Source organism: Nyctereutes procyonoides, unplaced genomic scaffold (genome assembly GCF_905146905.1).
Source record: "Nyctereutes procyonoides isolate TBG_1078 unplaced genomic scaffold, NYPRO_anot_genome, whole genome shotgun sequence".
Lineage (NCBI taxonomy): Eukaryota > Metazoa > Chordata > Mammalia > Carnivora > Canidae > Nyctereutes > Nyctereutes procyonoides.
Window position 1 is genome coordinate 4703510 of NW_026575024.1, and position 24999 is coordinate 4728508.

A 24999-nucleotide genomic window follows, 5' to 3' on the forward strand; every position below is an offset into this window, starting at 1 on the left:
GTATCTGACTCTCCGTTTTGGCTCAGGTCATGATCTCAGGGTCCTGGGATGGAGCCCCACGTCAGGCTCCACTGGGCTCCATTGGCCTCCAGGCTCTGTGGCTCAGCATGAGGTCTGCTTCTCTTCCTCATCCTCTGTCCCCCTCCCACCCTGGCTCATTCTCGGTCTCTCAAATCAATCAATCTTTAAAAAATTTTAAACTTCATTCTTTTTGACAATGGAGAGATCTTTAAGCGAGGTCAAGCAAGCGATGACCTCAGATTTACATATTTGAAAGTATCATCAGTATAGAGAAAAGAGGACTCAGACAGGAAGGCCAGTCAAGAGGCTATTACGGTCATCCAGGGGGAAATAAGGCAGCCACAGAGGGGACAAGGAAGAAGGGACAGGTTTGAGTCATGGGCTCTGAGTCACTGAACTGGTCAACTGCATGGATGTGGGCACCGCTCACACAGTGATCACAGCAGGAAGAGGAGATAGGAAGAGAAAAAGCCAAAGGAGTGAGGAGGGCAGTTTGGAGCCTGCTGTATTTGAGGTCCCTGCGGCCCTGTGTATGGGTTTGGGTCAGGTCTGGGGTCATTGTTGAGTGCTGCAGAAGAGCCCCCCAACAAGGAAAGGGAAAGATGGAGGGAGCACAGGAGGGAAACTGAGAAAGAAAAGCGAGAAGAGGAATGCCTGGGTGGTTCAGCTGTTGAGTGTCTGCCTTCAGCTCAGGGCATGATCCCGGTCCAGGGACTGAGTCCCATATCAGGCTCCCTGTGAGGAGCCTGTTTCTGCCTTTGTCTGTGTCTCTGTGCCTCTCTCGAAAAACAAATAAAATATTTTAGGAAAAGAAAAACTGAGAAGAGGTAGAGAAGGAAACCCTGTAGCCCTCCACACTACTACCAGGACTCCACGAGGAGTGGGTGAAAGGCTCCTGAGGGGCGGAAGAAGCCAACAGGGACAAGGGATGGGGAGGGATGGGAAGGAAGAATGTCAGAGAAGGAACAGCAACAGCGCTACAGGGAGCATGGAAGACAGGGACACTGTGCGGGACCCATAGGCGGGTAGCGCAGGGTAACAAGGGTCCCAGGTACAAGCAGCAGGAGTGGGGGATAGTAAAAATAGGTATTAAGACTGCTATCTCCAGAAGCCTGTTAGGACAACAGGGAGCCTGGAGGGACTAGTGAAAGAGAGCAAACATGACTGAGAAAGCAGTTACTCCCTTTTAAAGATGGAAGAGATCACACTCAGAGGCTTGCTGATGGGCTGAGCACTGCACTCAGGGTCTCAGTGCAAGCAGGGGTAAGTACAGAAAAAACATAGATACAATCTTGCTTTGAAGGAGAAAGGCAACAAAGGCATTCATTTAAAAAGTACTGATAAAATAAAAATACCCAAATGAACGGACCAAGTTTTCTTAGGACTTCTCTAGATGACCTCTCATGCTTCTTCCACCTCTGCTGTTCTGAGATTAGAGGTCAGCTAGACACCCACGGTAACTGTGATCCTTCTGTCCTCAGATCACAGGAGAAGTTTTGAATGAGTACACCTGCAAATTCTCTAAGGAGTGATTCATGGCTTTCCTTCATCCAATTAGTAAAGCAGTGTCTGACTTAAAAAGGTCAAAAAGCACAAATTCAGATTTTCAGAGCAGTCCATCAGGATACATTTATATGCCAACAAATCAATTCAACCAGCAGAATGAGAATTCAAATAAGCCTCCACAAGGACAAACTTCTGGGTTTTTTTCAGCAAATCTCTTTTTATTTGTTCTTATGTATGCTTCTATTTCAAACAGTCAAACCAAACACTAAAAAGATGACCATGTCCAGGGCTGTATTCCCTCTTTGGGGTTAGCAGAAGAAAAGGATAAGAAAAGAATATATTCATTACAAAGTGAAAGAAATCAGTCTGAAAAGGCTAGACCCTCCATGATTCTAACTCTACGGCATTCTGAAGAAAACAAAACTATGGAGACAGTAAAAAGATCAGTAGTTACCTGCAGCTGGCAAGGAGAGAGGGGTGAACAGGTGGAAAACAGTTTTTAGCACAGTGAAAATATTTTTTATGATATTACGATGGTGGAAACATGTCACTGTACATGTGTCCAAAACCATGGAATGGATGACACCAAGAGCAACCCCTAACTTAAGTTATGAACTGTGGGTGACGATGACAGGTCAACGTAAGTTCATCAGTTGTAACAAATGTGCCATTCCAGTGGGGGATGTTGACCACTAGGGAGGCTGTGCACATAGGAACAAAGGGTATATATAAAATCTCTATACCTTCCTGTTCATTTTACTATTAATCTAAAACTGCTCCGCAAAAAGGGGGAAGGGGCCCATAAAATGTACCTGAAAAAAAAAGATTTATTCTATTAGTCACTACTGGACAAAACTAAGGAAACAAAACCTAAAGGAGTTTGCATTCTAGAAGAAAAAATAAAAGCAGTTAGAAAATGAAGCACCCAAGAGTAAGACATAAACAAAATATGCAAATGATATACAATCTGTACAATTTGAGATGCAGAAAACTAGATGAGAGTATTTCCAGAAATACTCAAGAAAGGTCAACAGAATACTGAGCTTTTAAACAGGAAAAGAGGGTTTGTTAAATATTCAGACGCCTGCTAGTACAAAGCACTGGTGGGTATTATGGGAAATACAAGCTCCAGTTTCTGCCCTCAAGGAGCTTTCCATCTTTCTTCTTCAGCTAAAATAAACTTAAATGTGATGTCATCAAAGCTAGAGCTGGAAGGAACACCAAGAGATGTTCAGTTCAAGGATCCTCATCCCACAAAAGAGTCAATCAAAGCCAGTGATCCCAGGTTAGAGCTTCCAAGTGACAGCAAGGGCAGGAACAAAGCCCCCCTTCATAATACAGGACACACACACTTTGCAGGCTGAGGGACTTCAGTGCAAATTACACCTTTCGCTGAGTCCTGGGCCTACATTCTCTCACTTCTAAATTGTAGATGGTGGGATGCCCAGGTGGTAGAGTCAGTTAAGCGTCCTGCCTCTTGGTTTCTGCTCAGGTCATGATCTCAGGGTCATGGGATCGAGCCCTTTTCTGGGCTCCATGCTCCACGTGGAGTCTGCTTGAGATTCTCTCTCTCTTCTTCTCCCCCTGCTCCTCCCCACTCCCTTTCTCACTTCTCCCCCTTCCCTCTCTAAAATAAATAAATAAATCTTTAAAAAATAAAAAATAACTGGAGATGGTGATAATAGGACTTCTGAGATAGGTACCTTCCTTTCCTTCTCTTCTCTTTACTGTACTGTATGTACATGCTGAATGGTGCAACTAAAGGCTAAACTTGTCCCCAGTCAAGTGGCAACATCTGGGACCTCAGGCACTGAGAAAATAAAAGACTTCCAGTAGGTAGAAGGCACAGTGACGATATGAGCACATAATTCTCAACACTAATAAATTAATGACACAGTCAGAAGTGATCAAGTTAGAACAAAAGTTCTTAAGGGTAAAAAGAAATAGTAGAAAGATTTCTTGAAAGTTAGTCACTCTAAGGTTCTAGAACAACTCTGCACTTTGTGGAAGCAGGGCCACAGAGGCCATTACTAGATTACAATTACAGTTAAGCACCGTTCCTTTCTTTTCTCTTGTTTCTTTTTTTACTTCTCAATTCCCACTGTTCCGTTTCCAGTCCTTTTTTCATCTTCCTAACAACATAATAAAGAAGGAAATGTAGAGCCTTCCTAGTCAGCCACACCTCCATAGTCTAAGGGAAGAAATAGTGCCAACGTGGTGATAAAGGACATAGGCTTTGCACTCAGACAGACCTTGGTTCCAATCCCAGCTCCACCTCTAATGCAGGTTCATGAACCTGAAGGTCCTGTCTACTCCCTAAGCCTGTTGTTAGAATTAATTAAATGGTTTAGAAAAATGCTTACTGGGGCAGCCCGGGTGGCTCAGTGGTTTAGCGCCTGCCTTTGGCCCAGGGTGTGATCCTGGAGTCTGGGATCGAGTCCCATGTTGGGCTCCCTGCATGGAGCCTGCTTCTCCCTCTGCCTGTGTCTCTGCCTCTCTCTCTCCCGGTGTCTCTCATGAATAAATAAATAAAATGTTATAAAAAAAAAAAAGAAAGAAAAATGCCTACCACACAGTATAAGCCCAGAGTAATCAATCTCACATGCCTCATTCCTGTGAGATCAAAACCCCAAAGAACTAAAACAGCTTTTTCCAGGCTCCCAACTGAGGACAACACCTAAGTGTCCTATTTCCATGGTCTCCTCTCCTCCTCTATCTCCTGGAAGCTAGGTACTTTAAGAGCCAGGACTCCTTCCCAGTTCCCAACCCAATGACTGGCCCATAGGAAGCTTTCAGTATATGTGACAGAACCAACCCCAAATCAGTCATGTTTATTCCACCAGACAAGAAGGGGTTGTTTGTCCATGAAGAAAACCTCAAAGGATGAATTGTGGAAAAGGAAGAAACCCAAAATGGTCACAACTGGACAATCATCTATTATGCACACAATCATCATATCCATGCACATCTCTAAACCCTCTCCAGTCAGATTTGTATGCTTGCAGGTCAACACTGGGGAATGAGGACTTTCTAAAGTACACCTCATACAGAATAAAAGAGCACTTTTTGTTAATCACCTTGAGTTAGTCTCTTTCAGTATTTCAGAAATCTTTAGTTACATATTAACTTAACCTGTTTGCACCCTGCTAAACAGAGGGGCCCATCAGGAACACTCAGGACTAAAGGTTTTGCAGCCCCACCTGCAAAGTTTTGTTGTTGTTTTTTAAAGATCTTATTTATTTATTCATGAGAGACACAGAGAGAGAGAGAGAGATACAGAAACACAGGCAGAGGAATAAGCAGGCTCCAAGCAGGGAGCCCAATGTGGATCTCCGGTCTCCAGGATCATGCCCTAGGCCAAAGGCAGGCACTAACCTGCTGAGCCCCCCAGGCATCCCTCCACCTGCAAAGTTTAAGTTGGCATCTATAAAGGTCATTTATGTTAGATATTCCTAACTTAATAAACACCCTTCGAACCTAATTCCCCCTTCACAAACCTGCAAACCTGTGATATCCCTACCAGACACACATTTCATGCTACCATCCAAAGTCTCAATGACAGAACTGCAAATTATTCGAAAACTAATGTTTTCTAAATATACAGAATCATTTAACACCATCAAAATCTGATATCAAAAGAGAATATCCACAAGGTATACCAAAGAATGTTTCCAAAGCATTCAACATCAATACAAACTTTTTAAAAAGTATAGTACAAAATCCCTCATAAAAAGTTTCACAAAGAAGAGGTGCCTGAGCGGCTCAGTCAGTTAAGCATCTGCCTTCACCTCAAGTCATGATTCCTGGGTCCTGGGAACGGGTCCCTCATCAGGCTCCCTGGTCGGTGAAGAGTCTGCTCCTCCCTCTCCCTCCTGCCCTCCCCCCCCCCCCCCGCTTGTGCGCTCTCTCTTGCTCTCAAATAAATAAAATCTTTATAAAAAATTCCACGAAGAATAATTCTTAATTAACATTCTTAAGCAATTATCCTGACAGATACTAACACTTCCTCAATGGTTATGATTTCTCTGCATTCCTCCCCCAAAGAATGAACCCCGTTATGAGTTCAGTCTAGAGAGGACAGTGATATACTGGAAAGAAATGGGTTTGGGTGCTAGACAAACCAGAGTTAAAGCCTTGCACCCCCATTTACCTCTGTAGCCTCATTCAGACCCAGCTGTCTAAAGCACTGAGTAACTGACCTCACAGGATTGTGACGTAGGTTAAACAAGATAAAGAAAAGAAAGCATCTACAACAGTCCCTACACTTTGTGGACTACCTTCTGGAAATTAAACATTTATCTTCTAGAAATGTTTGTTCTTCTCCTAACTTGTCTTTCCAAATGAACATCAGCACACCACCACAGCTGCTACTCTTACCTCCAGAGCCAACCCAGAGGGGAAGCCGGGCGAGTCTACCACGTGGCCCCTTACAAATATGTCCTCTGCTTTTAGCTCTCTAGGTTCAGCTTTCTATTCTACACCATTCTCTGCGCACCCTCCAGCCTGTAGAAACAATCAAAGCAACTCAGCTATAAAGGTTCCAAGCCACATCACAAGCAATTCAAATCTAGGTAAATTGGTCCAGGGGTCCACCCCACTGCCTTAAAGAACAATCCAAAAAACACAAGCAAGTCTCTATCTCTCCCCCAAAGTATTTCTCTCTAACCACCCTTCCCAGATAAGCTATGGTTGTAGGAGCCTACTGAATGGCCCATGTGTACTAATTCAAACACATTATGAGTTATCGGTAATAACACATACCCACTAGCCACATCTGTGGTGCCCGTCCAGCCATATACACAAACCAAAAGTCTGACTGAAAACATTATCTGACACAATGAAAAGAAATACTAACCTACTCATTAAAACCTGATGATAGCCCTCTGAAAGGATAAAGGAAAAACTCTAAAAAGGTGTTTCTATAGCTTTACAGTTTTGTGCAATTAATGATAACATGCTATTAAAAGAAAGCACTAAAAAATAAAATAAATAAAATAAAATAAAATAAAATAAATAAAATAAATAATAAAGCACTTCAAGATTGTTTCCCATGGGGCAGCCCAGGTGGCTCAGCAGTTTAGCGCCACCTTCAGTCCAGGGCCTGATCCTGGAGACCCAGGATCGAGTCCCACGTAGGGCTCCCTGCATGGAGCCTGCTTCTCCCTCTGCCTGTGTCTCTGCCTCTTTCTCTCTCCGTCTCTCTCATGAATAAATGAATAAAATCTTAAAAAAAAAAAAATTATTTCCCATGAAACTATGCCATTTTCTCAATGACTTGGTTTTTTTCCATGCAAGGCAGGAAACCCTAAAGCACTTAAGGCATTGTATCTAGACATCAACAGCTTCTGTAAACACATTTAATATCTTGAAAAAGAGATATTCTAGAGATACTTTCCCCACTGACTTTTTTTTTTTAATTTTTATTTATTTTATGATAGTCACACAGAGAGAGAAAGAGGCAGAGACATAGGCAGAGGGAGAAGCAGGCTCCATGCACCGGGAGCCCGACGTGGGATTCGATCCCGGGTCTCCAGAATCGCGCCCTGGGCCAAAGGCAGGCGCCAAACCACTGTGCCACCCAGGGATCCCTGATTTTTTTTTTTTTAAATAATCTTAAAATGTCTGTCAAGTTCAGTAACTTTGTTTCCATAAACAAAGCTCTTTAAACAACTCTTGGTTTTGTAAAGCCAGCAGCCCAGGTCCATCAGGTAAAAACTTCAAAGAAGGCACATCTCCACTGAGCAAGGGCCAAAGCAATCCTAGATGTGCTATGCTGATGACAGGCTGAAAGAAGCCTAAAATGACAGAAAAAGAGGAAGCAAGCCTGGAAAGCATAATGTAACTTTGTTTTAACACAATCCCCACTGCAAAATAACTGTGCAGAAGGCTTTTATTTTATTTTATTAAAGACACTCTATGGCAACCTTGTCTTGACTAATGGAACTCAGCACTCTTTGTGTTCGTCTTTCTTGTCATCTTGCTGAAAGCTGTGCTCATTTGTTCCAAATCATGGTCATCCTTCAGACGGCAAATTTTTCAAATACAAATGGGGGATGGATGAGGCAATCGGAGGTAATTCCTTATGTAAAAATTCAAGTTTCAGGTTTTAAAATTTGATCCTAAAGGTAGTACTTAAGTGATAACTAGAATAGTTTACTCCCTTGACTCTTCCCCTAACTTTCAACTACCAAGTGGTAATACTGCAGGGTCAAAGTTCTCAATATTTTGTCCTTAGAACTGGAAAAAAAAAGTATTATATAAATTTCATACATAAAGGCCAGTGTTAAAAATGTTTAAGAGTTCATCTCTTTGATAAGCATTATTCAGACTAATTATTTCAATAAAAACACACAGATGTAAGCTACCAATCATGAAGAAAATTACTGTATACATCACAACCACACATGTCAAGGAACTGTCATCAATTTCCAGATATAATAAGCACATGGCTATGTCAACCCCCTAAGGAATTAACTGTGAAGAAGAGAAGTGAATAAAAGAAAGCTAATTTCTGATCCACATTTTTCTCCCAAGAACACAAACTCAGAAGTAAATAGTACAATCTAAGATTTAAGTTTGATTAAAGCTAAGTTTAATGCCACTTGCTTTTGATGAGCAAGCTGGTTAATAATTAAATAAATGAAGATAATCTATTCAGGATGGATTTAAACCACTACCATAGAGAATCTTAAGCACACTGCTGACATTTTGTTGTGCTGTAAAACACAGTCTGTTCTATGTGATCATGAAATGTTAAAGAAATCAGTGCTATACTAAAGCTAAAGAATTAATGCTGTACTTAGCATCTGAAAGATAATTGCTGCATCGAACGGACTGTATCTACAGGGTTTTATATTTTTTAGCTTCCTAAACAATATTAAATTACACATTAACTTAAGGGGGTGAACTAATGATTCCAAGCACGCTTTCCTAACACAAAAGACAGTTTTGCTAACCTATCCTCCATCTGCAGCACTCTGGTTCCTATTTTCTCCCCAAAGTGGTCATCAACCACACCAATCTACTGGTGCCATTCCTACTGACCAATAGCAAGATGTCCTGAAAGTCACTGGGTTCATCTCAGAGTAAAGCAAAGGTCCACAGTGGACTTAACACCTTAACTAATCAGCTCATGAGAGCCGTTAACAGACCACTCTCACATGACTGCGTCATGGGTGGGACAGGGTGCTAGGATGTGAAGAAGGAATAAGAGTCTTGGACGATGATCAAAAACACACAAGACATACTATTTACCAAAGATGGAATCTGACAGAAGAAGATAGAGAGGAGAAAGAAAAGAACGGACACAAAATGCCCCGAAAGTGACTCCCTCAGAAAGCTGTCTTTGAGCTGGGCAACAAGAGGGCCCTCATGGTCAGGAGATGCAAAGGAAAGGAAGTTAGGCCTCAGAAGACATGAGATCAACAGAAAGAGCAACAAGAGTTTGTTAAGAGTTTCCAAAAACTCAGAAAGGTACCTCCACCCCCCAAAAGCTTGTACTATTTCACCAGGACAAATGTCACAGTGTCATGCTTCTTTCAGGAGGCCAACAGTTCTTCTTTTGATACTTAACACAGTGCTTCCTGGCACTTTCAAGAAGTCTGAACAAAGTCACATAAGTCTGCATTCTCTTTTCCTCAAAAACATCCTTAACCTCAACATAATCACACAAAATGCCCAAAATGAAAAAGAATCCAACATATAGAATCCCCTATCATCTTAGGCTGCATTTAAAAGATGCTTCTTTTTCTCCTTTAAACGAAAATTAACTTTTTTCCTTTGGATAAGGTTGTATTATTTTAGGCATTTTAATTATTTCCTTCTTATTAAGTCAGCCTACAGGTTTGGTGCATCTAAGTGAACCACCTAAAGTTAGTCATCACCCCGCATAACTTGGAACAGATCAGTTAAATGTGGCAGTTCTCACCCTGAATTGAATGAACTCTAGCAGCAAGCCAGAGTACTGAGTCTCCAATTTGTTTTAGTGCCCAGTTTACAACAAATAAACCAGTCTCATAAAGTGGTTTACACATGCCTGCAGATGCCTCTTCTGAAGTTGTGAGCCAACAGCCTTCAACAATTTGATACCATGACTTCTCTTGGACCACTTCCCTAGCAAAAATATCCAGTGACTCTGACCATTATTACTTTGGGCAACCCAGGGCCAAAGGTCACTGTTCTCTGCCTTACCTTTCAGGTAAAGAAGTTGAAATGATGAAATCAGTTGTCTAAATACAACCAGCCATCTCTGTGTAATATTGTGCATTTATAAAGCTGCTGAACAGCCACAGTATCACTACTAAGCAACAACAGAACTTTCTCTAAGAAGCAAGGTAGGGCAGCCCAGGTGGCTCAGCGGTTTAGCACCACCTTCGGTCCAGGGCAGTGATCCCGGTGATCCTGGAGTCCCGGGATCGAGTCCCACGTCCCACGTCGGGCTACCTGCATGGAGCCTGCTTCTCCCTCTGCCTGTGTCTCTGCCTCTCTGTTCCCTCAATAATAAATCCAATCTTTAAAAGAAAAAAAGAAGCAAGTAGATGTGAGTTCCATCCCCATGGACTGACGAATGACCTAACTTTGAGGGGTGAACTTGCCTTGCCAGCCAAAGATCAAACATCTTTACGTAAAAAAGCCAAAACAAAAACTTTTTCTCAAAAATCAGAACCTCTTTCAAAAACCTAACAGATGAGTGTATGTACTGGGAGACAGGTAGGGGGATGGGAATCAATCAAGGAAGAACTAGCTAAGGAGAAGCGACACAATTTGAACTTGGTTACTGGTTGTGTCCAGGCACAGGAGACCTTGGACGTTACTCCTAACTAGTCTCATCCCCTACCTTGCCTTGCAACCCCAACAAATGTTCTTTGCTGCTGCCAAAGGGGTCCAGTCATCTCAGGCTTTTTGCCTCTACACATGGGATTTCCTCTGCCTGACGCGCTCCCCCCCCCCCCATTCTTTCAGTCTCTTCCATTTGACCTTTAAACTCAGCTCAAATGACGCCTTTTCCAGGATCTGACCTCCTTACTGCTCTTGGAGTACTCTGATTACCTTCCATCATTGCACCTGTCCTGGATGGGTCTGTCATCTGCCTCCTTCCCTAGACTTAAGGCCTGGGGTGGGGGGATTGAGGGCGAAAGTGATTCTTCTTCCCTGGTACCTGACATGTGCAGCAGCCACTCAGTAAATGTGAACTGAACGAATGAATGTGCCAATACTCAGGAGGAGCAGAATCCGGCTCCTGGAGTAGAGAACTTCAGACGATTCGAGCGGAAACTACTGCGCTCCCTGTTCCCGAGTCTGGCTGCTCTAGAAGGCGGCCATGAGAACGTCACCCAGGACAAAGTACTTGCCACCAGAATCACAACCAATGTTAGGTTTGTGGGGTTTTATTTTCGTTTTAACTGGAAAATCTTTGGTTCATTATACCATTTGGAGTCATTTCAGATTGTTATTCTGGGAGGCAAAGTGACAGCCACAGCTCTAGAGTATTTCCCAGGGGTCAGACGGCAGAACAGTTAAGAGCGTGAGCTCTGAAGTCTGAGTTCAAACGTGCCATGTGCCAACCGGGTAACTCTGGGTAAGCTCCCCTGTACTAACCTCCTGCCAGTGCATAGAGATGAGGGTGCCTCTGGCCAGCATCCATTCCACAGATGCCGACCGAGCACCTGCCGCCGGCCAAGCGCTGGCGGCCCCTGGTGACCTGGGCACCCGACCTAAGGCACAGGCTCATCAGGTCACCTGCTGGTATTCTGTATTTCCTTCACGGAACTTACCACAATCCGAAGTACCCTTCTTTTGCTGATTTGTCTCCCCTCCCGCCCCCACCACGAGGAGGCAAGCTCTAAGCTGGGGAGGCGAACGGGAGGGTCGCTTGTGCATTCCTTGCCTCTCTGATGCCAACCAGACACCTAGCAGACGGTGACTCAACACGTTTTAAAAGGAAAGACTGAGGGATCCCTGGGTGGCGCAGCGGTTTGGCGCCTGCCTTTGACCCAGGGCGCAATCCTGGAGACCCGGGATCGAATCCCACATCGGGCTCCCGGTGCATGGAGCCTGCTTCTCCCTCTGCCTATGTCTCTGCGCCTCTCTCTCTCTCCCTCTGTGACTCTCATAAATAAATAAAAATTAAAAAAATAAAAAAATAAAAAAAATAAAAGGAAAGACTGGGCAGCCCGGGTGGCTCAGTGGTTTAGCGCTGCCTTCACACCCGGGATCGAGTCCCGCGCCGGGCTCCCCGCAGGGAGCCTGCTTCTCCCTCGGCCTGTGTCTCTGCCTCTCTACGTCTCTCATGAGTAAATAAACAAAATCTTAAAAAAAAAAAAAAAAAAAAAAAAAGGAGACTGGGCAAGTCTGACGTGGTGCCCACGGCCCGTGTCGCCTGTACTTCGTCTGTACTTCGTCGGGGAAAGCAGGGCAGATAAACCCTAACAAGTGCGAAGCGGCACTGCCCAGAGGGCCCCGCTGCCCAGCAGCACCCGGGGCGGGCGCACGCGGTGGCCCAGGCTCCGGGCCCAGCTGCTGGGGGGCCGGGGGGCTCCGCGCCCTGCGGGGACCCCGCACCCGCCCCGCGCGCAGACGGGCCCATCACCTGTGCGGGGGCGCTGCGTCCACCTGCCCGCGTGTGCTCGGTGCTCGGTGCTCGGCGCCGGCAGGGGGCGGCGCGTCCTGTCCTCATGGAGCTTCCCGTCCAGCGCCGGAGCGCAGCACACAAGTGCGTAAAACCTCCCCGGGGGTGGAGGTGGCGGCGGCGCGGCGGGCGCCGAGCCGAGGCGAGGCGGGGCCGACGGCGGGTGCCCGCCGCGGGGGGCCCGGAGGCGGCGGCCCCGGGGGCGGGAGGGCGGCGCGCGCTCGGCAGGGCCCGCGGCCGCACGGGGACCGCGCCCCGCGCCTCCGGGGCCGGGCGGCTCGGGGGGAGGCGGGCGGGGCGGGGCGGGGCGGGGGCCGGGGCCGCCCGGCGGGCGCGGGGGGGCGCGGGGGGGGCGCGGGGGGGCGCGGGGCGGGCGCGCCGTCGGGCGGGGCGGGGCGGGGACCGCGGGCCGGGCGGGCACTCACGTCACCACCGCGCCGCCGGTGCCTGCGAGCGCGGGCGGGGGCGCGGGGCGGCCGGGCCGGGCCCGCGGCCGAACATGGCGGGCGTCCCGCTTACCTCGGAATTTGAGCTCGTGCTGCGGCTCGAGGCTCAGGACCTGCTCCACCTTCGCCATGTTCCTCAGCGGCGGGGCAGCTCTGCCGGGGGGACCCCCTGAGAGGTCACCTGGGGCGGGAGGCGTTAATGCTGCGCCCCCTTTAAATTCGGAAAGGGGGGGGCGGCCGGGACGCGGGCGGGGGTCGTCTGCGGGGCGCGCGCGGGGGGGGGGGCGGCCTACGCGGTGCAGGCGCAGGGGCGGAGGGCGAGGGCGAGGCCGCGGTGCCCGGCGAACGCACGGCACGCACGCACGCACGCAGCGACGCACGCACGCACGCACGCACGCAGGCGGGCTGGCCGGCTGGCCCTGCGCGCGCTCGGGCCGCGGGAAGCTGCGCGCGCGGAGCCCCTCCCGGCGCTGTGCGCAGGCGCGGCGCGGGCCGCGGGGCGGGGCTACCGGGCGGCAGGGGGCGGGGCTTCGTGCAGGGCTGGAGGCGGAGCCGTCAAGGATGCTCAGGAGCGCGGCCCCGCAGGTCGGAGGTGATTTATGCAGGGCCCACGGGGGCCCGCCGCCGCCGTGCAAAGTGCTTTAATAATAATAAAGAGAAGAAACTTCCACCGTAGCCTTGCTTCTGTAGTGCCAGGCACTGGTGGAGACTGAATAATAAGGGAAGTCCTATATTCCTAGCATAAGCATGTTTGTGAGTGAGTGGCGTGTGCTAGGCTCCGTGACCCATGGCAAGCAATGGATGCACAGTAAACTACCAGTTATTGCTCGCTGCTCTCATGCTTCTCCGCTGAACGCCTTCAATAACCCCACCGTGGGTCGTGATGAAAGCAGCGCTCCATTACACAGCCACTCCGTGGCAAGCACGGGGCTGCATCCTTTACTACCACCTGCAACCAACATCGACAAATCCAATGGTCAGAGAAATTGACCTGGTTTCTACCCTCTAACCAGAACCCGCTGGAGAGCCGGCCTCTGGAAAAATAACCACACAAATAACTTACTAAAAAGCTGCTGGGAGTAAACTAAAATAAACTGCTGGGAACGCAGATGTGCTTGGCCTCCAAAGGGAACACTACGTCATTATTGCCACTTAAAAATCATGTCATCGCGTAATGTTTCCTACATAAAGTATGGGCTCCCAAGGAGCGCCTGGGTGGCTCGGTCTGTTAAGCATCCAGCTCTTGATTTCAGGTCAGGTCATGATCTCAGGTCGTAATGTCAGTCAGGGTGCTGAGATCTAGCTCGGCTCAGGGGAGTCTGCTTAAGGCTCTCTCTGCCCCTCTCAATGCCCTCCCCCTCCCCTGTACCTGCACGAGTGCTGTCTCTCTCTCTCTCTCTCTCTCTCTAAAAGTGAATAAATCTCTCAAAAAATGTATGTATTCTTGGGGATCCCTGGATGGCTCAGCGGTTCAGCACCTGCCTTTGGCCCAGAGCGTGATTCTGGAGTCCCGGGATTGAGTCCCGCATCGGGCTCCCGGCATGGAGCCTGCTTCTCCCTCTGCCTGTGTCTCTGTCTCTCTCTCTCTCTACGTCTATCATGAATAAATAAATAAAATCTTTAAAATATATAAATATATATATGTATTCTTAATAGTCTCCTATACTTATATATAGAGAGAAGATAAACAGTGAATAATTAATGTTGGCTCTACTGTGGTGGGCATCTGGGTCCTCTTTATACTATTCTTCCCACTTTTCTGTACACTTGAAATTTCTTCATAGTAAAAAAGTTTTTTTTTAAAGATAATCTTTGTCTTTTAACTAGAGCGTTTGGTCCATTTACACTTATTATATTTACTAACATGTCTGGATTTATTTCTACCATCTTCTTTTGTGCTTTCTATTTGCTATGCCTGTTTTTTTTTTTTTCTTTTCCCTCTCCTTTCTTTAGGGCTGATTTTTTTTCTCTCATTTTTTTCTCCTCTTCTTATATACTGTCTCTGTTTTCATGATCACCCCAGATACTGTGGCATGGGTACTTATGGAAGTCCAATTTTTAAAATGTCTTTACCGTGATTCCTTAAAATACAAGAACTTTGGGACTCTTGAACTCTAACCACCCATCCCCCCAAATTATATCCCTTAATTGTGGTGTGTTTCAGGTTTAATCTTTTCCTTTTCATGCCATGAGTTGTCACACCTTGTTTTATACTGTTGGTGTTAATTTAGGCTCAACCACATAGTTACCAATTTCTTTGCCCACCTTTTCTTCTTGCATCTCAGAACTTAACAACCAAGATCACGTTCCTTGTGCCTGAAGTAATTCTTTAAATTCTGTTTCACTGAGGGTGTGTCTGGCCACACTCTCTCAGTTTTTGCTAATCTGAAAATTACTTTATTCTACCCTTGTTCATGAGAGATATTTGGGCTGGTTTACTATGGTGACAGGTCTCTCTCTACAGCCCAAAGATACTGTTCCCTGGGATTTCAGATGACAGTCTCCTCATCATCCCTTCAAAGATGATCTGTTTTTCCACCTGTTCTGAGTTCTGCTGCTTTACTATAATGTGCCTGTTTTATTTATTATTTTAGCCCACTCAGGCTGCTGTAACAAAATGGCATGGACTGGATAGCTTAAATGACATTTCTTTCTTAACGTTCTGGAGGCCAGGAAGTCCAAGACCACAGTGCTGGCACGCTCCATGCCTGGGGAACCCCCCTCCTGGTTCACAGCCTGCTATTCTCCTGTGCCCTGGAGGTTCTCCTGCGAGGGCACCAGTCCTACTGCCAGGGCTTCGCCCTCCTGACAGGAGCTCCTCTCACGGGCCCACCTCCCACCACCATCCCTGGGGGATGAGCTTTCCACCCCGGACTCTGGGGCTGGAACACAAACCTTCAGCCTCTAGTCTCCAGCATGTATCCTGCTTGAATTCTCAGGGTTTTCTGAATGCGTTGTTTGGTATCTTTCATCCTTCTGGAAAATTCTCAGCATTAAACATTGTTTTGTATTGTTGTGAAGTGCACAGAACCTATAATTTGCCAGCTGACCTGTGCGCAGCGTGCCATTCGGGGACGTTGAACCCACTGACACTGCGGTGAGGCCATCGCCACCATCTACCTGCAGAACTCTTCCTTTTGCAACCCTGGAACTCCACCCCCATTTGTCTCTCTTTCGGATAAATAAATCTGTGTCTCTCTCAAAAAAAAAATAAGTAAAACTTGAGACGGAGAGAGAGAGAGAGCATGTGAGAGAGAGCATGAGTGGGGGGGAGGGGAGCAAAGGGAGAAGCAGGCTCTCCGCTGAGCAAGGAGCCTGACCCAAGGCTCGATCCCAGGACCCCGAGATCATGACCTGAGTTGAAGGCACATGCTTCTCTGACTGAGCCAGCCAGGCACCTTAAATAAATAAAATCTTTTTTTTTTTAATTTTTTTATTTATTTATTTATGATAGTCACACAGAGAGCGAGAGAGAGAGAGAGAGAGAGAGGCAGAGACACAGGCAGAGGGAGAAGCAGGCTCCATGCACCGGGAGCCCGACGTGGGATTCGATCCCGGGTCTCCAGGATCGCGCCCTGGGCCAAAGGCAGGCGCCAAACCGCTGCGCCACCCAGGGATCCCAATAAAATCTTAAAAACAAAACAAAACAATTATAATTCCTGCTTTCCTGGCAGGACTCTGACCAACACCACTTGGTACTGAGAGTGGTCCCAGGACACAGACCCTTGAAGAAGGTGTTCTGGGCCTGGTTCGGCCCCATCCTCATGCCTGGCTGCGGTGCCAGCGGGACGGGATAGCAGCAGGGCGGGGCTGGTGGGTTCATACCCGCTGGCAAGAGCCAGCACGCGTCACTTCTTAACTATGTTCAGTGACATCCAGGAAGTGGCTTAAAATCAGTCCTGGTGGGAGCATTTGCACGACAGAAATCTGAAACAACAAACCAGAGTTATCTTCTTCCTCCAGAGAGCTAGTTTAGCACGTGACAAAGGTTACAAGGAGTCCACAAACAAGACGTGGTGGCATCACTACTCATTACGTCATCATCCACACTTGATTGTGATGCGGTGCCCACAGAAGAAGGGCCTTGGAGGGCTGAGTGGCTGCTACGCTTTCACGGCCATGAGGACAGGGGACCCTGGGGTGGGATGGCTGCATCTGAGCTCACTGGAGCTGTCGCAGAAAGAAAGTGACGGGCTCTTTAAACACTAAGCTTAACTCACAGAAAACCAAGGAGATCCCTAAAATAATCCTTTATTTCTAGTTCTATAGGTTTTTGACCTTGCTGAAAATCGTACCCCAAATTTAATTAGGCAGGTTGCAGAATGACAACCTAAGTGGAATTTATAGATTTGCCAAAATCTCAAGCAGTACTTTGGGATGTCTACTTTGGCTGAGAAATGACCCAAGAGCACAAGTGTACACTGACTGGCAGCGGTGGCCAGGGACAAACTTGGTGGAGCTGGGCCTGGCGACAGGGAGGGATGTGGATGGTTCTGAGGATGAAAACATGAGAAGATTCTGGTGTCCCCTGTGAATGCCCACCCAAGCACATCTACCAAAGCAGTGACCCTCCAATAATCGAGTGCACAAGGTGACACTTTTTGTGGATGACAGTGCTGTTTTTGTTTTGTTTTGTTTTTTTCCCCAGCGAGGCCATTGCTTGCTCACTGGATTTATTTACAAAGTGGCCCTGGTGGCAGATGTGATGCTCTGCATGGGCCCAAGAACACAGACTTCCCCCGTCAAGGGGGCCTGGCCACTGCTGAGTGCCTGAGGTGACAGCAGTGGAGACCAACCCTAAAACCTCAGTATGTCACCATCCCCGCGTCGGGGTGGAGGTTAAATAAAACCAACACTAGAAACCTGCCAATGGGACCACTAAGCTATGTAAAAAAAATAATAATAATAAAATAAATAAATAAAAATCCTGACATGAAAAATTCATGAAACAGGTTTATCAGCAGCCTAAAGGAAAGTTAGTAACTGAGGGGGAGGTCTGGAGCAATACCCATGATGTGGGACATAAAAATCAGAGATTAGACTATGACAGAGAAGTAAAGACATATGGAGAATGATGTGTTTTCCAGGCTTCTCTTTCTCTTTGTCTCTTTACCACAGTCCGCAGTAATAAATGCGTTTTATTTGTGCCTCACTGCATAGATGTATGTATAAGTATGTTAATAAATACAACTGAAACAAAAGTTTCACGAAATAACACGATACACTCTGATATTTGCTATTTATTTTCTTTCTCAGCACTGGTAACAACCTACTAAATTGATTTTATAAGTCACTCTTGGGAAACAACCTACAGTTTGAATAACACTGGTTGAATAAACTACTCGTCAGCCTTCCAGAAGAGAAGAGTGAGAGAATAGGGCCGAGGCAATATTTAAAAGACACGTTGTAAGAAAAAATAAATAAATAAATAAATAAATAAATAAATAAATAAATAAATAAATAAAGAGATGTTGTGGCAGGTGCTGCAATAATGATGGGCCTGGAGGATGTGATGCTCAGTGAACTACGCCAGTCACGAGAGGACAAATGCGGAGGATTCCACTTCCATGAGGTTTCCGGAGTCGCCAAATTCACAAAGACCAAGGGGGGGTACTGCGGAGCAGGGGGCGTGGGAAGGTGGACCGGGGAGCTGCTGTGACTGCGGGTGGAGTGCCAGGGTTGCGAGTTCTGCAGGTGGATGGTGGCGATGGCCTCACCGCAGTGTCAGTGGGTTCAACGTCCCCGAATGGCACGCTGTCCACAGGTCAGCTGGCAAATTATAGGTTCTGTGCACTTCACAATACAAAACAATGTTTAATGCTGAGAATTTTCCAGAAGGATGAAAGATACCAAACAATGCATTCAGAAAACCCTGAGAATTCAAGCAGGATACATGCTGGAGACTAGAGGCTGAAGGTTTGTGTTCCAGCCCCAGAGTCCGGGGTGGAAAGCTCATCCCCCAGGGATGGTGGTGGGAGGTGGGCCCGTGGGAGGAGCTCCTGTCAGGAGGGCGAAGCCCTGGCAGTAGGACTGGTGCCCTCGCAGGAGAACCTCCAGGGCACAGGAGAATAGCAGGCTGTGAACCAGGAGGGGGGTTCCCCAGGCGTGGCGCGTGCCAGCACTGTGGTCTTGGCCGAGGGCAGGTGGACAGAGGGCCAGTGCCGAGGCCTCAGGCCCCAGAAGCTCGGAGGAGGAGCTTCATGGGAGGGAGTGCGGACAGGCCAGGGCCGGGGGCCTCTGAGAAGACCCAACATATCAACTCCTGGGATTGGGGCATAAAAGCCAAGGACTAGCGGAACTACGGTGCCAGGTGAGGGGTCGGTGCTGAGGTGACACTGGCGGGAACACAAGGCCAACAGTCTGTCGGTCTTCCTGGGAGTCCCCACGTGCCCATCCTGTAGTGATGCGCGTAACCTTGGCTACAGAGGACCTCACCGTCTAGTGAGGAGGGTTGGGGGGAGAAAATGCCGCACCAGAATAATGCCAATCCGCCCTAAATACTAAAAAAACAGGAGAAGAAAGTTAGGAAGAGACGGTGAACTTTATACTCTGGGGCCTGGGAGGAAAATGTAAATGCTCAGAGAGTATATAGAAAATTGTCTTGGAAAAACAGTAAGAAAGATCTTACCAGACCTGGGAGGCGGGGAGCTGGGGAAAGGAAAGGAAGGTTCCCCTAGTGGAGGAGTAGCACATGCAAGGGCCCTGGGGTGCACAGCCTGCCGGGGCCTACTTGGGGAAAGGCAAGGAGCAGTGATGGTTCCGCAGGTGTATCTACATGTAGCTCCTGCTCCCTGTCAAGCTATTAGCGTAAGTATTTGTTTCCTATGGGGCTAAAACAAATTACCCCCAGATTATGGCTTTAAACAAATTTATTCTTACAGTTCAGGACGTCAGAGGTTTGAGATTGGGCCTGAAGAGGATGACAGTCCACGTGTGCTCCATCTGGAGGCTCCTTGCCTTCCAGCTTCTGGACACACAAGCCACAGTCCGCGGCTTGAGGCCTCCCTTCATCTTGAAAGCAGCAGGGCAGAGCCTCCAGTCTTCTCTCGCGCTCTTCTACTTTCTTTGCACTGAGCAGGTCCCCGTGCGCCCGACAGCACGCTGAGCGCTTTGCGTATGTGAACTCACTCAACCCAGGGCCGAGGCGGGTGATTTATCCCCACTTTATGGATGAGGAGACCCAAGGGCCAGGGGAGGCGGGAGCTCCTGGTATCCTGGAGAGTCTAGATTTTATCCATGGACGTCCTTGCCTAGCCCAGTGTTTTTATACAGAGGAGTAACTGACCTATTTTTTTTAATTGTATTTAGAAGTTGTTTCTTTTTTTGTTTTTATTCTTTAAATTTTCATTTTTAAAAAATGTTTTAATGAGCTTTTTTTTTTTTGGCAATAATTTCAGCTTCAGGGAAGTCGCGGTGGGCATATGGAGAGTTCTGGGTGCTCCTCAGCCAGTATTCCCAGGGTTATCATTTTATTTTATTTTTATTTTAATTAATTAATTAATTTATTTATTTATTTTCCGGCGTTATCATTTTAACATCACTTTACACAATGGTGGTGGCAACACGATTTTGGCCGCAGCATTGTTACCAACTAAACTCCAGATTATTTGGGGATGTCAGCAGCTTTTCTTCCCTCCCCTCCCCACCCCACCCCCAGGATCCCACACTGCATTCAGCAAGTGTATTTTCACAGAGATCCTGCGGACGCCGCCTGGAGGGTGGCCTGGGATAAAGCTGGGCTCGCAGCCACCGTTGACCAGAGAGCGCCAAGCATCTCACATGTTGTCACCCCTAAATCATAATGTCCTTTTCTCTGGTTTGCAGATGAGGACGCCAAGGCAGGGAGGTTTAGAGCCTTAGCCAGGAGCAGCGAGAGGCTGGAGAAGAGGACACAGACGAAGGGGAGCAGACGGGCCGGTGGGAGGCACACTTCTCAGAACCCGGGGCCCTGGTGCGGGAGTGGGGTCGAGCCCAGGAGTCCGCAGTGGTTGTGCCACAGGCCCTTTGCACTCGCTGCCCTCTCCTGCAGTGGACGTCCCGTGGCAGCGTCTCCGTTGTCACTGTCATTGCACGTTTGAATGCCTGCTGCGTGTTGGGCATCTTGACACCCGACCTCCAGCGCTGGGGGGGGGGCGGGGTGCAGAGCCCAGGCCTCCGAAGAGGAAGCAGTGAAGGAATGAATGGCTGAATGAGTGGCTGGCCGCCGGGGGTGCCGGGGGTCACCGGGCGCTGATGCGGGGAGAGGAGGTCACAGGGTCAGGGCCGCCCCAATCTGCAGACAGTGGTGGGGGGCACAGTCGTGGGGCGTTGACCCCTGCCTGGGGCGCCTGACACTTGGGAGCAGCTGCCTGCACGGCTGAGCGTCTCTGAGAACAAGGCGGGTGACGGGGTGACGGGGTTTGGGGGCGTTGCTTTCACCACCCCCAAGCCCGAACTCCCTTTGCTCCTGACCCGGAGCAACGGGGGTGGGTTTTTGCCCCCCCCACCCCGTTCTCTCCGTGCCTGGCACGTAAAAGGTGCTCAATAAATGTTTGATGAATGAACGAAATAATGTAATTAAGAATTTGAGGGGGGTGGGGGGAGAGTCTTTTCAATCCTTAGGATTGTCCCCAAGCACCCAGAAGGCCACATTTGCATACAAATAATTGATATTCTAATTACAAATCATTTGTATTGATTTATTAAGCAGATCCCCAAAGGATCTCTAGAAGATAATTAGATTCCAGGCTCCTTCGGGGTGAGGAAGGCATATTTACCTCATTGTTCCCCCAGGGCAGCGTGAGGCAGCCGAGCTGCAGGATCAATGTTTGATGAGGCAGGGAGGGAGCCTGGTCTTATTGTGGGGAGGGCTTGCGGGGGTCCCCACAGATTATTTCCAGGGTGTCGGGGGGGGCTGGGGCAGCAGGCACGGCCTCCAGCTGTGTGTGTGTGTGTGTGTGTGTGTGTGTGTGTGGGTGTGGGTGTAAAATCCGCCCAGCTCTCTTCTTCCCCAGGCCTGGTGGCTCACCTGGGCCTCAGGCCGAGGGGCCGGCCGCGGTGGGGGGCGGGGGACCCTCCTGCTCTGTCCGCAGACGGGGGTCTCGGGGCCCCTCCAGGGGGGCCCGGGGCTGGGAGGCCTGGGGGTGACACTTCCCGCGGCCGCCTCTCCACGCCGCCCCAGTGACAACAGCACCGAAAAAAATCTGGAGACCCAGGTATGGCCCTTAGCTGTCTCCATCTGCCTCCATGCAAGAGGCCAGGCGGCCTTAGAGAGCTTGGCTGTTTCCTCCCAATAAGAACGGCGCCGGCCCTGGGCCCACACCAAGCGCCCGCCTCCCGTTCCCCCACCCGCTGTCCCCCCCCCCCCCCCCGGGCCCCCGGGCCCCCAGGACAGGAACGGGAGGCAGCCTGGCACCTGGCACATGTTACACAACCAGGGATCCCCTGAACACATTACACCCCCACCCCCCGCACAGAGGGGGAGCAGAGCAGGTCAGGGGCTGGGGGCTGAGCTCCAGAGGAAGGGGGGATGCAGGGAGGGAGAGAAGGGGAGACGGAGGGAGGGAAGGAGGTGAGAGGGAGAAGGGGGCAGGGATGGGGAGAGGTGGAAAGAAGAATGGAGGGGGAGAGGGATGGAGAAAGAGGGATGGAGAGGGGGTGGGGGAGGGATGGGTAGGGAGGGAGGGGAGAGGGAGAGAGAAGGATGGAGGGGGAGAGGGAGGGAGGAGGGGTGGAGAGATGGGGTGGGGGAGGGAGGGAGGGAGGGGGTGTGAGGGTGGCCCCTCTGGTTCCATATTCCTGGGCTGCCCTCCCAGGGCCCCTCGTGGCGTGACCACTGCATTTCCACCTGGAGGGAAGCTACCCCAGGCGCTGAGTGCGCAGGGCCCAGTAGCCTTGTCTGCGGCCTGCCCAGCCCGGGGGCCCTGCTGGCCCAAAGAGCGACCTTGGGCTTGGCCGCTCCCACGGGCCTGGCACCTCCTCCAGCCAAAGCCCCCAGGGACGCACCTGCCCCTGAAGGAGGGGCGCGGGAGGCGGCCTTGGACCTGGGGGAAGGGTCGGGCTGGGGTGGGTTAGGGAAGCCCCGTGATGGGACGGGTGATGGGACGGGTGCCCGGACGGGTGCCCGGCCCGCAGACTGAGCCAGCCTGCAGCTCGCTGGCCAGGCCACAGCCACGCCGACGCCCCGATGAGCCGGGCCAGGGGATGCTGGGCCAACTGACGGCGTTGGGACAACGTTCTTGCTTCTGTTTGGGCTCAGAACCGTCACGGAAGGCTCTTGTTTCTGGTCTTGACCCACGGTGGGCACGGGGGCCTCGTGTGATGTTCTGGGGGGCTGTGTGCGGCGGGAGGGACAGCACCAAGCCCAGCTGTGGGTGCCAGGGGCTGCTTTCTCCTCCCGGCCATCTGTCTGTCCCCCCTGGGAAGGTGAGGAGTGAGGATGGTTTCCACCTCCGAGGTTTGGGGGGGATTCGGGGAACGAGTACGAGTGAGGTTCTCAGTGCCACGTGGCTGGCACATGGTCAGCCCTCTAAAGTCCAAGCTATGAACGCGGGGTGCATTTCGAAGAGCTCCTCAGGTCTCGGGCGACATCTGGGGGCCTGTGGGGCGTGTGAGCTTGGAAGGGTGACGCTTCCCAGGACTGAGGACACCGCAGGGCAGGTTCCCATGTCTCTTGGTACTTTGCGAGGAAATGAGGTCATCGCATGTGAAAAGCCCTCTCACCCCTGCACACATCCAGGAAACAAGGCGTCCCTAACCAGCTTTTGGGGTCCCCTGCTGGCTCGGTCGGTGGAGCAGGAGCCTCGATTTCGGGGCTTTTTGAGTTTCAGCAGCATTTGGGTGTGGAGATTCTTTAAAATAAAAATGCCCCGAATCTGGTTCTCCAACATCGATTTTTAAAAAATATTTTATTTGACAGAGAGAGTGAGCACAAGCAGGGGGAGCAGGAGAGAATCAGGCTCCCCGCTGAGCAGGACCCTGGGACCCAGAGACCACGACCTCAGCCCAAGGCAGACGCCCAAACGACTGAACCCCCCCGGCGCCCCATTCCTCATGGATTTGTGACTGTGAAGCTCTGCCCTCTCCTCTCCCCCAATCTTTAAACGTCACTAAATAAAAGTAAGTGATTCTTAACTTCAGCGATTAGAAAAGGGACCACGTAGTAAAGACCTTCTGTTCTGTCCCCCCTACGGGCAAGGTGTCACTCAAGGACCCTCTCAGCAGATGAATTCCGCACTGGGGTCGTCCTGTATTTGTGCTGTGACAACATGCGTGGTGCGGGATGAGAGTCCCGCTTTTTCCTTTATTTATTCCTCCGGGCCCAGACGTGGGGCTTTCCAGCGGCCAGAGTTATAACACTTAATCTGGATAATAAACGATGCTGGGTCGGCCTCTGAGAGCGGGTCCCCAGGAGGGGTGGAGGTGACAAGTGTCGTGGTGCCCACGGCACTTTACAGAGGCGATGCTGGGCCGCTCCCGCTTCCCCTGTGCTGGCGGCTCCCAGCCTCTGATTCCTCTTGCTCGGGCCCCTCCGATCTGTGCTGCTCCCCTGCAGCTGGTGCCACAAGCGATCTTTTGTCTTTTTCCCATTTTACTTTGCAATCGAAGTCACTCGTATTTTCTTCAGTTTGTGTTTGTGTGTGCTGTGTGGGTGTATTTTTTTAAACTCCTGCATTATGAAAAGTAAAGACAAATTTTTATATGTTTTAGGCCGTTTAGAGAAACAATAAGGAAGTCTCTAATGGATTCACGGAGGGAGTAAGCAGGCACTGAAGGTGCGAGGTTTGGTAAGAGACAGTTGGATGCTAGGGCTCGTAATGACATTTCTATTATTGGTGCGATTAATATTGGATTATGCGGCTTGACTGTTTGCCATCAATTAGCTATTCAGAGTCACCCCATGAAGACGCATCGTTATCATTTCGCAAATAAAATCACTCTCGGACTCACAGAGGAGGCAGCCAAAGCTTGCACGGTGCCTGAGTCAGCAAAATACTAAGCGTCTTCTGGCTGGCCTTGGAGCCCTCTTTGAACACGAGCCCTGAGTCATTCATTTCAGAGCCTATTTTCTAAGTAAATGCAATTTTATTCTATTTCTTGAAATGCTTTCATCAAGATTTCTGGATCATGTAAATCTGCACATCATTTTAATCTAGCTCATGCGGAAGAGCCTTTCCAGGCTGGTGAAATTCTTTTGTTCAAGGGGGCTGTGGGTTTTTTTTTTTTTGGGGGGGGGCGGAGGGGGTAATCTGATATACTCAATGATCATCTCCTTATATGGACTCTAAGAAACTTCAAAACTTTAGCACTCACAAGGTTGTTAACAGGCCATTTATTAAAACTGCCGGTTGGCCACCCATGTTCCCATCTCTTATGACACTCAGAAGATTTGTTTTGGGAGAGGTAATTTAAGAACAGAGC

At 49.3% G+C, this 24999-nt stretch overlaps 1 protein-coding gene across 2 annotated transcripts in view; it reads right to left on the reverse strand.

Annotated features, from left to right (window-relative positions):
* The window catches only part of VAPB (VAMP associated protein B and C), a 51155-nt gene extending 38180 nt beyond the window's left edge, over nt 1–12975 (reverse strand). Inside the window, exons 1-2 of one of the 2 annotated variants that reach the window (XM_055299861.1) lie at nt 12894–12975; nt 12674–12781 (exon numbers count right to left, since the gene is read on the reverse strand). In XM_055299861.1, coding sequence (XP_055155836.1) covers nt 12674–12731 — 58 coding nt within the window. In that variant the 5' untranslated portion in view covers nt 12732–12781; nt 12894–12975. Of the gene's footprint in view, nt 1–9717; nt 9838–12673; nt 12782–12893 lie in introns of those variants that run through there. The other variant, XM_055299855.1, reaches the window with a different exon arrangement.
* Between the last annotated feature and the right edge of the window lie 12024 nt (nt 12976–24999).